This window comes from Lates calcarifer, linkage group LG2 (genome assembly GCF_001640805.2).
Source record: "Lates calcarifer isolate ASB-BC8 linkage group LG2, TLL_Latcal_v3, whole genome shotgun sequence".
NCBI lineage: Eukaryota > Metazoa > Chordata > Actinopteri > Centropomidae > Lates > Lates calcarifer.
In genome coordinates this window covers 20,027,194-20,041,631 of record NC_066834.1, presented here as the reverse complement: position 1 = coordinate 20,041,631, position 14,438 = coordinate 20,027,194, and the positions used below count along the sequence as shown (strand labels likewise).

Genomic DNA, 14,438 nt, shown 5'->3' with positions numbered 1-14,438 from the left:
TTTTTTTTTTTTTTTTTTTTTACGACCTGGATATATATGTATGATTTCATCTATATGTTAAAGCGGCGACATCCATGAAATTGTAGGTAAATCGGTCTAACAGAATGAAGTCGGAATACTCTCAGGAGAGCCACGCTCACACACAGAGAACTAAACCCCCTCACATACCTAAAGTTAAAGTGCAGAGCAGAGAGATACATCAGTTCAGTGACACCTCAGCGGAAGATGGTGCTCTTACTTTCAGCGGTGTGTTTCGTATTATCATGCCTCGGTAGTTTAACTGAGGCGAACTCGACGCATTTACCGAGGATGACGTTAACAGCCAAAGGTATGAAATATTATTATTATTATTTTTTTAAACATTGAGAGAGGTTTTACGCCGAGATGAATGTAGGAAAGATGAAGAAAAAGTTTAACAGTGTTTTACTATGTCTGAAGGATGAGGTTTATGTTATATAACAACGTTGACTTTTTACTTTAAAATATTGAAGTTTAAAATCCTGGATTGTAATAATGTCACTGAACTGGGGCAGGAAGCAGAAGTAAATGGTAGGAGGTAGAAACGGATACAATGATCACAGTAGCACAGTAAAAATGTTACAGTAAAAAAGAATAAAGTTGTTAGACGAGACTGTAATAGTCTGTGATGTATCCCACCGTGTCACTGTATTGACTCCTTGAGACAGCAGATTAACACAACACTCTGGTTAATGGAATAGTGGGCTAAGCATTTATCTGTTCACTGCACCATGTTAAGAGGGAAATAACTAAAAATACAACAGTGACTTTTCATAATATTCAGACTTTTTAATACTGTGCTATGGTAAAACCATAGCAAATTACCACAAATAGCAGTGACTCTGTTATTCTCTACTTGTCAGTCTACCATGTTCAGAGGATGATAAGAAAAAATATAAATACACTCTAAAGTAAAGTCAAAGTTGCGGTTCATTTAATATATTTCCTCTTGTCAGACTGCATCTGGACATACAGAACAGTCCTCTGCACTGCATCTCAGTTTAATCTTTGGCAGACTAAAGCCCATGGACGAACAGAACTTGGGAGGAAATTTAATAGTGATAGAAAACTGTAGGACATATATAACAGAAGAAGAACATGAATACCTACTGACTAACTATGTAGTTTCTCTCTGTGTGTGTGTCTCTCACAAACACACGCACATTGACTAAAGTCATGAATATCAATAGAATATAGCTTTATCCTCTTGATGTAATCAGAAGACAAGACATACCATTGCACAGCAACCATGAATTAAGACAATCTAGTGCATCATGCCATGATGCTTTACATCTGCTGGCCTCTTTGTTTAGTATAATTATAAATAAATATATATATAAATATATTTTGGTTTGTGTCTGTTGGTTAGAAAAACATGCAATTTAAAGACACAAACACAGTTGACTGGGAAATTCCACCCATCCATTGGCAATACTGCTTATCCTTTAAAGGTCCTGGGGGGTGCTGACATCACAGCTGACATTAGGCAATGGATGGGTTACAATCAACCTGGACAGGTTGACTGGGAAATTCTGATGATCAAAATAATCAGAAATAAACTACAGATGAATAAAAATTGAAAGTAACTGCCGGCGCAGCAGATGCGTGAGGCTGTACTGTATGCGCAGCAGTGCTTTGAGCTAAATGCTAACATCAGCGTATTAACATACAAAACCAAACGCTATCACGACTGTCTCTACAAATCCAGTCCCCAGAGCGGACTCCTGGTGCACATGCACAGCCTTGTTTATCATTTGCTATATTTTGTTCAATTGTAGAAATTGGGGCTAAAAGGTCACCTTTACCTGGACAACATGTACCTGTATGGATTCTCCTGAAAGAACAGCCGGACACTGTCACAGTTGCTGGACCAACACACCTGTATTCATACAACTTTCAATACCCTCAGGAAGTAGTGAGTAGCTGTATTATTACAGGAAGATGATTCAATGAATTAGTGCACTGAACGTATTGAAGTGAGCCTCACCAAACAGTAACATGAAGCAAAGTAAGTAATAGCTCTATATTGTTTCTCTTCACAGACTCTTGTAAAAAGGAAGTTGTTGTGGCAGGGATGCACTGACAGTGCTCCACATAAGGTGAGCAGCGCAACATGATTGTATATAGCAAACAGAGCGGAGCAGACAGACTGTAGGTTAGATCTGATAGTGAATGATCATTGACTACCTCTGATAAACTAGAATTCTTCCTGTTGTCATTCAGGACTGTAACTACAGAATCACTGTGGCCCACGAGAGGGAGGAGGCAGACAAGGTGTTTGTGTGTGGAACCAATAGTTGGAAAACGTCATGCTGTGATATGGTGAGACGCTGTAAAGATGTCCTGGGTGTGTTACCCAGAATGGTAATCTGTTCTGCTCATGGTGACAAACCACTTTTTTTTTTTTTTTTTTGGGGGGGGGGGTTATTTGACACATCCCACTAATGCTGTTACAAGAAAAGTAAATACAGCTCCTACTTTTCAAGATGTTTTTTCTTTAAGAACTGAAACTGAATCCTTAAATCACATTTGAGCCATCAGTGATGGAGAATAGGAGACATATTTTTAAAGACTTACTGTGTTTTGTAGAATTTATCAGAGATGTCAGCCACATGCAATTCCTCTAAGAAAGTGGAGAACATACATGGAAGCGTAAAGGAATTTAACATAAAGGAGGGTGAATCATCTGCTTTTGTGGGTGAGTTTTTTTTTTTTACACATAGGAGCTTTTTAAATCTGCTGATGAGTCTCTGCTTTTTTCCATAGTGGCGCTAGACTTTTTTTTTTTTTTTTCAATCCTCAGGAGCTGATCTGTCTTCCCTATCCATCCAGACAAGGTGTCTGCTTTTTTCATTCTACTAACCTGCTTTACTAAACTCAACACTCTCTAATGGTGTCTTCTTCTATTCCGCTGCCATTGCCCGTAATGAGATTGCTGCCTGCTCGCACTTACTAGACAGTTCCTGTGACTGGCGTCAAAGCCAGTCTAGACACTTTACATCTCCCTCAACACGTTTTGCTTATCAGTGAGCAGTTATTTACACAGACGTTAGATACTGGTGTCTGGCTTACGAAATGTGAACGGTGCTTCCTGCTTTCCCACCAGAATCAGCAGAAAGTGCCCAGCTCTACATTACAAACTCTGGATCTCGAGAGAATGTTGGCATCCACAAGTTTGGAAAAGACAGAGTTGGACCAGCAAACCATAATAAAGGTACTTTTATGGAGATGTTTTTTTTTTATTATTTAAATGATACTACCATAAATGTTCATTCTGCCCCAAAGCTATAAAGACAAATAATGACATTGTAATAATGACTCTGTCTTTAGAGCAGTACTATGTAGGTTTGATGCTCAGCAGACAGAGAGACAATCCCTCACAGGACAAAGTTTATGCTTTCTATAAGGAGAAAAACAGAGACACGGGCTTCCACAGCGACATGTGGCTCCCATTTGTGACCCGGGTTTGTATGGTAAGGCCTGACATTACGTTTAAATAACACTCACAGACATCTTACTGTAACCATAACCGATGAATTGACTAATATTTACATGTGCATTACAAAGGAGTGGTTGATCCTCTGTGTGTCATTTTTAGTCAGATACTGGTGGTCCCAAGAACAACCTGCAGTTTAGCTGGACGTCCCAGATGAATGCAAGGCTCTTCTGCGGAGACTCTAGCAGCAGACAGCATTTCTCTGAACTGGTAGATGTAGCCACTGTGCATGCAGACCGGTGGCAGGATACCAGGGTTTATGCACTCTTCAGAAATGAATGGTAGGTCTCCATCATTTGTGTATTTGAAGTATTTGAAGGGTTGAAGTAGAGACAGTACTACTCTTAATCAAATTTCAGAGTTTGGGTCAAAGTGGCAGGAGAAGAATGACCTCAAATGTTACATGAAGTTCAGTAGAAGCATTAAGAAGAGGTAGAAGTATTAAGTGTAGTCATAACTTCAGAATTTGCAGAATCAAATGTTCCTTTTTCCAGTTTTTTGATGTGGACACTTTATAGCATCAAAACATCACAGTCAGGTCAAAACCAGAATGACTTGCTGTGTTGTTTAGGTCATAGACACTAACCACCATGATATGGGAAAAAAAAAAATACTGCTCATTTGCGTGATCAGATGACAGTTTGAGGTTGAGTTTGTTTTCTAACTAAGCATGTCTGCTCAGCAGTTTTTTTGTTTTGTTTTGTTTTGTTTTGTTGGCTTTAGCTTCACCATTCTTGACCAGCGTGGGTAAAATATGCACTGACCCTCACAGCAGTATTTTGTTGCTGCAGATGTTTCTGTGTAGACCCCCCTGATTTCTCTGTCTCTCTGCAGGGGTATGAGTGCTGTGTGTGTCTATACTATAGAGGATATAGACAACATCTTCAGGAACTCTCTATTTAAAGACTTCAGCTCAACCAACCAAAAGTCCAGGCCCAGGGAGGTATGTGTCATTCAAAATGATCAGAGGTGAAAAATGTAACTACTGGTCTTGTCCTGGCATTATGGCTGCTGTGTTTAAAATAATGAGCTTAAATACACTTATATGGCACTGGTGATTATTCCAGACTGCTCCAATGAAGTCAGTTTATTAGATACATTTATAGATAAATGCCAATTTCATCATATTTTGAAACTTAACTTTTTCATTTTGCCAAATTTGACTTGGCCTTTTGTATGTTTTCCACTGACCTTACGGTCAACACTCGCGTCATTAAAATACAGAGTAACTGCATAATGTTCTTTTTGTGCGTTTTTTTAAAGTGACTATGTTTAAAAATTCCCCACCTTTGCATCCCCTGTGGTAGCATCAAAAATGAGTCAATTGTTAGAGTTTTAAAGTCAACATTTTATGTCAAAAGACCACTTTTTGAGCGTTCTTGTTTTAAAGAAAGTCAGTTGGAAACTTTAAAAAGTAAGCCAGAGACATGTCTTTCCACCAACTGACAAAGCTAATGTTAGCGTCATTAGCCAGTTAGCTACAGCTGGGAAAATCTCCTAACAAGTGTTTGTCAGTTCTGCTGAGAAAACAAACTGACAAACTGAACGGCCATCTGGTGTGCAGCCAAAACCAATACACATGCTTTTTTTTTTTTGTTGTTTGTGGTTGTTCAGTGTGTTTCAGACAGCACAAAGATTCCCGTAGACGTCATGAGGGTGATCGAGAAGACTTCAGAGATGGAGGATTGTGTCCAACCTGTGAACAAGTCGGCCCCAATTCTTTTTAATCACCACAATTACACTCACATCTACGCCGACAGTTCCCGGCAGAAGAGGAGCGATCATGACACAGTTCTGTTTCTGTCACTAAGTAAGTAATATAATGATGCGAATAAGGGAAGTTGATACTAAGAATAGCTTGTGTCTATTTGAGAATAATCACATCCGTAGGTTCCCTTAAATGGTTTGCTGTAATTGGAAAAAAAAAAAACATTTAACCAACACTAAAAGTTCAAGTTAATGTACAGTAGTTGCTGAGACAGAACCCAGTACAGGTTCAGCACAACCTTTTAACCTTTTACACTGAATGCCAAGCAGAAATGCAGTACAATTGTGAGGGACAAGTTGGCTTGAATTTAGCACCAAACCTGCCAGATTTGAATCCCTTCCTGGAAAAGTTGCCTTTGTCCTGTGTTCTAGATTCAGCTTGCCCTGGCCACTTCAAGAATATTTGTATAGAGATAGGGAAAGCCCTGAAACCAGGACCTTGGTTTTTCAGATTTCAGATTCTTTGTCCTTTCCCAAAAACAGAACAGTTTCTTATTTTGCTTGTTAGGTGCTACATAATGTGTCACTGTGTTTTTTTTTTTTTTTTTTATTTGGCCTTGATGGCCGTGCTTAAAATTTGAGGATTAAAGATTTGTCATGGCTAAGATGTGGTACGGATGTGGTGATGACAAATGACCAGACTGTCTTAAGTCAAAGCAAAAAATAGTCCCGTAACCTCTGTATTTTACTCATATTGGGTCATGGAGCAGTGAAGATGGTGACCCATTGGTTTCTGTGACCTTAGCAAAATGTGTCAAAGCCAAAAATGCCTTTTTTTTTAGCCTTCTGTGGGCTTCAGCATTTTATAGATAGAGCATGTGCTTGAGAGTCCCTCTCTGGCCAAGCTGACTTTGAGCCTGTGTTTTTGAGATTTCCACTGGCTGAGCTGGCTGACATTTTGTTGTTGGTCTACACACATGAATAACATAAAATAATCCAATGACTCTTCTAAACTTTTAATTTATTGGACCAAATAAGTCAAATTCTGAAGATTCAGTTTGGGTGTTTGTTATGTTCAGAAAAATGACTGTGTCACTGCCATTCCCTTGGTAATGACTGTGTATGCGAAAAATGCTTATTGGATCAGTGTGTGTGCCATGTGATACAGCAATGCCAACTGTGGACACCATGCCCAAAGTCGCCTCACAACTAAACACACAAACACACCAGTGCTATCCCCACTGGCTCCCTGTTGTTGGAAAAAATATATAGTGCCAGTCAAGTCAGTTACCTAGGCAGTAACATTTGGGAAGCTGAAACTGATATACATATACATATATACATAGGCTGTAAAACAGGATGTGAAGGTTCGAGCTAAATCGACACTTCTCTTTAATTAAAAGGTGTGAACCAAATATGGTGAACCAACCCATCATCACTTTCCTGTGAGGTCCTATCTTTCACTTGCAGAAGACTGAAGAGTGTTTAGCCAACCAGACAGTTTCCTATGTCAAAGAGGAAGACACATGACACATGATTTGTGTATAAAGGTGATAAATGTTGTAGTTAGCATTAAAAGCACATCATGAATGCAAATTCACCCCACCTGCACTTAAGGCCAGTGTATGGTGACACATTAAGAGCTAAAGTCTATGCAGGTTTTGGCCAAAGAAGGACACGAAAGTTCCAACACAGTCCAACATGAGCAAGGCAGCTTTGCAGACTGTTGGCTTTATGTTTGTTCAGCTGTGTTAGTATTTACTGGACATAAAAGGAATGGTTTCTGCAAAAATTATCTCCCAACAGACTTTTTTTTAAAATCAAAACATTTGATAAGTTTTTCTGAAAGAGTCATACAAGGTAATTAAACATGAAACGTGTGTGGGATTGCTTAGGGCGGGTTGGTGTGTTTAGACAGGTTTAAGCATTTAGTAATCCCACTTCCTCTCTCCTGCGTATTTTAACAGATAATGGAGGAATTCATAAAGTGATGCAGACTAAAAGTCAGGCCTTTGTCATCGCTGAGTATCGCCCTTTTGACAGCCCAACACACATCCAGAACATCATCCTTCATGCCTCATCTGTGAGTAACACAGCTCTGCCTACACAACTACCCCCCCCCAACTGAAACACAAATGTATTTATTTAGTTTTTTTTTTTTTTTTTTTTTTTTGGATGAAAAATATTTTATACTAAATTGATTATTGGTCAGTAATGGTCAAGTACAATTAGAAAGCCTGTGTACTATCTGTGTATCGTTGCAGAGTAAGCTGTATGTGCGCTCCAGAAGTGAACTGGTCCAAGTGGACGTGGCAAACTGTGCAAACTATGGAGACAGCTGTCAGGACTGTGTCTTAGCCAGAGACCCTTACTGCGGCTGGAACGGCACCCACTGTACCCCTGAGACACAGTAAGACTCTGTTTTGTTACAGCTGCACTGGGAAGTATTGCGTCACCTATCTGTACTCTGCCTTTAAATCATACACAACCTTGATACCACAGTACTGGTTTATTCAGACCCACCTCAGTGTGAGTCTCATCAGCAGTCAGTTGTGGAATGTTATTAGTGTTGTGTCATATTAGTTATGGTGTAATGTGGCATTGCTCATTACAGCTGAGTCACTACAGTGCACCTGCTATAGAGGAGCCATTCCCAAAATGGAGCAACTTTCATGATGATGGTGTAAATCATGTTACCAAAATATTTCAACACTCACCCGATACTGACCTGATACTAGTTACCTAGTCAATAGGCCTTCTTTAGTACAGCTCGAACACAAACAACAACACCATTGTTTCCACAGCTGTCAGTTGTTCAGGGTATCATCCAACCATAAAAAAACAAAGGCTACATTTTGCACACATATTTGGCCTGAGTAAGTGACCACATTGTGATTATCTTGTAGGAGTAGTATGAGTTTCGTGGGAATATAACTTAGTTATAGGTGGGTCTTTTCAAACCTCATTGTAATGACATGCAGTTGAAATACAAAAACATTTCAATTTCATTTCAGTTTCATCATAACTGCTGCTTAATAACAGCCCCCCCCCCCCCCAAAAAAAAAAAAAAAAAAAAAAAACCCACAAAAAAAACAAGGGCTCTAGAGAATAAAGAAAAAACAACCAAACACAAGTATAACAGTACAAGTAGGAAACTAAAGCAATAAACCAGTTGCTGATTAAATATCACCTCATATGACACCAGGCAGTTGAGAGTCATGAGTTTTGGCAGCCACACTGCAGTCACTTGACCAAACTGGTAAACTGGTTTGTGTGAATGTGACATTGTTACTGTAAATTAGACACTGGTGGACACAAGATTTACTAGAGTAAAGTATCTTATTATGACCAGAGATGATTTACAGTGAGAAAGGTTTGTCTTTCTAATGACAAAACAATGTGCAACATAACATTTGTTACCATTGTAACAACTTTTCTTTTTCAAACATGAGTAAAAATGTACTCTGTTTTTGTCTCTTGGGGAAATTGAGATACTTGCAGTTGCGAACAAAAGTCTCATCATGTCAGATGACAATAGGGTGTTTTCACAGAAAACTTTCTGACTCCAATGAGAACTTTGTTATGATGAATTTATACTTAAAACACAACAACTTTCCCTAATGTAATGATACTGCAACAGTTTGGTTTTCACATGACAGCTCTGTGTTTCGCGGTAAAGCACTTTGCCTGTGACGCCTTGAAAGAAGAACTGCACTGATAACGCAACTTCTCTGTAAACAGGAAGAAACATCTTACTGATTTATTATTTATTTATTCATTTACTTCTAAAAGAGGACACAGAAACTAGACTTCCGTTTTTCAACATGTGACAGTGGTGTGCACGTGGCTGAACTTTGTTGCTACCAACACCACCTACATACAGAAACACAACCGCCGCCCCCATCCTGCCACCCCTCTCGCAGTCATGCACATACTCATACGCTTGTAATGCAGAGCTGCACCTCTGCAGACATGCTCTCTGTGATGTGGTTGGTGACTGTGAAGGGGAGGCTTATAATGCAACATCACACCTATCAAAGGCTGATTCAAAGTTTGCCTGCTACCTTGGCAAGGGAGAGAATGATGGTGATATGAGTCACCGCTCAGCTTCATCCACACATGGAAAGGAAACTTAAAATGGTAACTAGAGATGGGGAAGTCTATTCTCGCCTATGGGCAGTGGTGTGAAAAGCAGGGCCTCGGAAATGACGCTCAATGACTGTCACAGCCCCCATGAGCATAGGCTGTGAACCACAAAGTGATGAAAGTGAAGAGTGGTAGTTGTGGATTTATGTGGAATCTGTTGAATCCCCCACCCCACCCCCTCCAACTCAAAATTTCCCAAATGTGGGGCTTTACCTTAAAACTACTGAGAAATGTACTGTATACCTGACAGCGATTACTGAATGATTTCATTGGAATAGCTTCAGTTTATTTGTTTGGATTGCCCTTTGCCTCATAAAATAACCAGGCACAGTCATATATAAGGAATTTAATAACGGTATAATATTTGTAATGATGTTACATGTGTATTAATCACAATACCTATAACAATACAGTGTTATTTAAGATACTTGAAGTTATTTCTACAAATCATTTTCTTTATTAGATTCTGTGGGTTCCAATAGAGTAATAGTTAAATGAATCCATTGTAAGAGAGTACTGTGATTGTTGTGTAAAGCATAAAGCCAAATACTCAGATGAACTAACGTACTGATGTGTGATTCTGTCTGGTGTGTGTGTGTGCACGTGAATTTCTGTGGTACTTGTTATGTGGCCTCCAGGTTTGCTAACACTCACTATATCGTCAATGTAACTGGCAGATTTTTCTAACTGAGACATCCTTTCCTTTGGACAGGGACACACTGCAGGATTTGGCCGCAGGGAACTACACCATCTGCAATGTTCAACCTGAAAAAGGTATGATATGATATGTATTTATACAAAGCTAAGCCAACTGGCTGCTGGATTTATGTTTAACAGACACACATGAGAATGATATTGAGCTGCCTATCTAACTGAGCAGAGAAGTGTGTAATTGTCAAATCTCGTATCTTTCATATCTTTACAGTCCACTTAACATCAGCTAATGGTTTGTGCAATATTTGTAAAAAATATTACTTGAAACTGAACTGCCTTAGTCTATACAGTCTGAGATCCTAGCATGTTTCAGCCTTCTGCATAACATTGATACAATGCAGTGTGCTTGGAGAGCAATATTTCCTTTGTTGTTAAGGTGTTAATTTCTGCCCATGATGTAAGAAAAAGTGATCTGTTTGTGGCCTCTATGACCTGAGACGGTCTCACATCCTCATCGACATGACAAAATGGTGTTACATCTGCTGTGCTCTACAGTCAGCGTTGCTTCCTTCCTTAAACTGGTGTTGGTGCTGCGCTCTCCTTATCAGCAGCCACAACATTTTAACAAAAGCACGGTTGATTGAATCTACACACCAGTGTGAGACCAGCTTGTGTTCATTCACGCTTCCTCCAAAGAAGTTTTGTGAACTGTTGTTTTACCTCAGACAGCTTTAAACAGCCATCTTACAACCACTGGTATAGCGCTGATCCAGATAAATAAAGACATACCATGTCATAATAGGCAAACACTATGTGAGATAGACTGAACTTTACATATTATACTGCTTGAATGGCTCAGTAGGCACCAAAAGGCAGAATAAGTCAGGTCTGGGAGAAGTGTGTGTGTATACTCACATAGTATCATAAGACTTTCCGAATATAAGTGTACATTTGAATTTAGGACACCATAAGGTAGGCCCCAGCCCCCCACGACCCGAACGGATAAGTGGTATAGCACACCCACTTTTATGGGTAGATAAGCTCTTAAAACACAACCGTGCTAACTGCGGTTCATCTACACATCTCAGTAGCATATGTGTCTCATGCTCTCAGAATCTTGCAAAGTTGTGGCCACTTCTCACAAGTGTGCGGTATCTTTAGTGCAATGACTTTTTGCCTTCACTGTGTTACTTCCACAGTGACTATCACCCTTGACATCTGATGCAAGGGGTTTTGCTGCAGTTTGCATTTACTTCACAATAGTTTCGACCCGTCTCTCAACCTCTAGCACTGCCGCCTTCTTTCCTCCACCATTTTCCAACTCTATTATTAAACTCTTAGGGGTGTACCACGATGCTCAGTTTTAGGTAAACTAAATAACATCAGAGAACAGTCAGCCTGTGTTCTCTGACGAGACAGTTCTTTATTTGTACCTCACCACATGCAAAAGACCATGTAAAGAACAACTCCAAATACATAGCCACATCCACTCAGTTCTCTTTACCATTATCACTCATCTGTCATTATTTTACTTGCCTGTTGGCCATTGTACAAATGACCACCCTACCTCTGTCTCTTCAACCCTGGCTTTAGATTTGGTCCTAAAACATCTTAGAAAAACTTGCCTTCATTACACATTGTCCACTGTTTCATTATTAGGTGCACAGGCCTGTCTTGACTTAGTTCCACTGTGACTTAGTAATTGCATCCTGGAGGAGGATCCCTGCACTTTGCCAAGAGGCTTGTCATGTTGTCATGCAACTGCACTATGATACCAAACAAAACCAACATCCGTGTTGAAGCTAAATAGACTTGTGACCTGTCTGTTTTCTCAGCTTTCAGATATTCGGGTGTAGCACGTAGAGCCGAGAACAGCATCACTCTTCCCTCTCAGTCCAAGTATTTCCTCCAGTGTCCGGTGTCGTCCCATCATGCCCAGTACACCTGGCATCACAACAAACACTCCACATCCTGCAGGTCGAAGGATCAGGAATGCCTGTTTCTGATCGACAGCATGAGTCCCAAAGATGTGGGGACTTACCGCTGTGTGTCAGAGGAGTTGGGATACAGTAAGGAGCTGGTTAAGTTGAATCTAGAGTTGGAGAGCAGGGCGATGGGCCGATTATCAAGCCCACTGGTCTGGGTTTGTCTCATGGCTGCTCTCATTAAGAATTTGTCCTGATATGATTCCAATGAAAAATGATGAATAATAACATGAATTAAAGTCAAACCCTTTTTATGATAGGTATATTATAACTAGGGCTGCAACGTTGTGACCAAAAATGAAAAGCTTTTATTTTGTAGTAATTTAACTTAAAAAAAAAAATTGCTGTACTTTTATGTAAACAATCAGTATCAGTGTCGTTTTAAATTAAAAATTTATACGTTTTAATGCTTATAGATTGCTGGCAAGACTGAATCATCTGTTGCCTCTGTACTTGAAAGAATAGGCTTTATATCAGCCTGTTCAATAAAAAAAATTAGAAAATGTTTGTAAAAGCTCAAATGTCCCTCTTTTTGGCATAACTGAGTCCTGAAAATGCCACTGCACTTGGTGTCTCAGTATTTATGTGTACATAAACGGCAGAATGTACATGCGCAATAATTCCTAAAATTTCAAGACACATCCACCCTTCCATTAGCTATGCCACTTATTTCTGCCTTTGAGGGTCAAAGATGGCTGGAGCCAGTCCCAGCTGACATTGGGCGAGAGAGGCAGGGTACACCCTGGACAGGTTGTCAGTCTGTCACAGGGCTGACATAGAGACAACCAACCATTCACACTCACATTCACACCCACCTGGGCTAATTTATAGTCACCAATTAACTTGCATGAGTTCAGACTGTGGGAGGAAACCCACACAGGCACAGGGAGAATATGCAAAAGCCCCCAGCGACAGTGCTAATCACTGTACCACTATGTCGCCCCAGTATTATTACATTATTTATTATTATTACATTCATTATTACGAAAAGGACCTACAGTATCTGTTTGTTTGTTTGCTATGACACCAGAAAAAAATGTAGTTAAAAAAATTAAATGTTGTCATAGAGATTGAGCAAGAAGACATATAGAGTTACAACTTTGAAATTGGGTTAAACTGAACTGTGTGTAAACAGCTGTTAAATGACCTTCAGTAGTTTTAGAAAAGTTTCCAGAGATTCTCTTTCAGAAAACCAGATGCTTTGCCACAAAGTAATGATACTCTACATGAGTCCAGGTACAAAGGGGGCAAAGGTGCAGCATGCAGGAAACCTGTGTTGGGTAACCTGAAATATACTGAAACTAGATTCATACATGTAGAACAACAACTCAAGAAATGAAATATGATAGCAGCATGATATTCAATGATTTCATTTTAGCTTTTGGTAAACCTGTAAGTGTTTTGCACCCGGTTCCTTTAAATGTGAAATTCTGTCGCACTTTTCTATTCGCAGATTCTCTATCTATCTACCTCAGACTTGCTTCGCAGGTTTTGTGTTACAAGAGTTTCTGTTTGTCAAGACTTCTGCTAATGGAGTAGAAGGTAACATGCTCACATTCTGAAATACTGCTGTGATGTTGAAAGCGTAAAGTTGATACATCCTCTTTGTAGCTGTGCTTATTTTTAGTGAAAGAAAAGTTAAGATGCAGATGGATGCAAATGTGAACCTGAGGGTGTCTGCGACGTGTTATATTGTGAATTCTCTGAGTTTATGAAGCCTTTGCTCTTTTCAGTGGTTGTCCAAGCAGGAAGTGAGCACTTTACATGTTTTTGGTGTTGTGGTGTGTTGATATAATATATGATGGTGACTGTTAACATGTTCCTTCTTTAATGTCATTTTTTTGTGTAAATCTGTGAATAAATTGGTACTTACTGATCATTTTAGGTAGTTTATAGATTATACAACATAAGTCCTTGTGCTTGAGCTTTGTGATGCTGAATATATTGTTGTAAACTAAGAAAACGGAAATTGAAAATATCTTTGCAGAATTTTGCTTTTCATATAAAAGCAAATCAGTTTTCATCCTGCAGCGTAGTAACAGTTTGTAATATTGTAGGAGTTCAGTCCTTATAGCTGACTAGATCTGCAGCTGTAATATTATATGTGACTTCTGCATGCATCACTTTTAACAGAAACTGCACCTCTTACAGTAATTAAAAAGAAAAAGAAAAAAAAGACGCCTGTGGTTTCAAAGTTAATTTGACTGACACTATCAAAAATACCTTCAGACTATCTCCTGTGCTCTGATGCAAATCCATCACGAGTAAAAATACAGAGGGCTGATTGGGTGACAAATTTTCACAACAACTTGTGTGGTGAAATTTCCTCTGCATGGGACAAGTGTGTGATGAGAAAGGTTATTTATCATAATTAACTACTGACACTTCCTAAAGTGACTCATAAAAAGCCCAGGGTGGCGAGCTTTGTGGGA

The 14,438-nt window shown here is 39.4% G+C and overlaps 1 protein-coding gene across 1 annotated transcript; it reads left to right on the top strand.

The window, feature by feature from the left end:
• The first annotated feature begins 54 nt into the window (after positions 1-54).
• On the top strand, positions 55-14,184 carry LOC108897704 (semaphorin-7A). The gene is made up of 14 exons (XM_018697452.2): positions 55-328; positions 1,797-1,933; positions 2,061-2,117; positions 2,242-2,340; positions 2,608-2,716; positions 3,125-3,232; positions 3,349-3,491; positions 3,617-3,795; positions 4,349-4,457; positions 5,129-5,324; positions 7,189-7,304; positions 7,486-7,631; positions 10,080-10,141; positions 11,857-14,184. Exons 1-14 carry the CDS (start codon positions 226-228, stop codon positions 12,201-12,203), a joined length of 1,911 nt encoding a protein of 636 aa, XP_018552968.1. The 5' UTR covers positions 55-225; the 3' UTR covers positions 12,204-14,184.
• Positions 14,185-14,438: the final 254 nt, after the last annotated feature.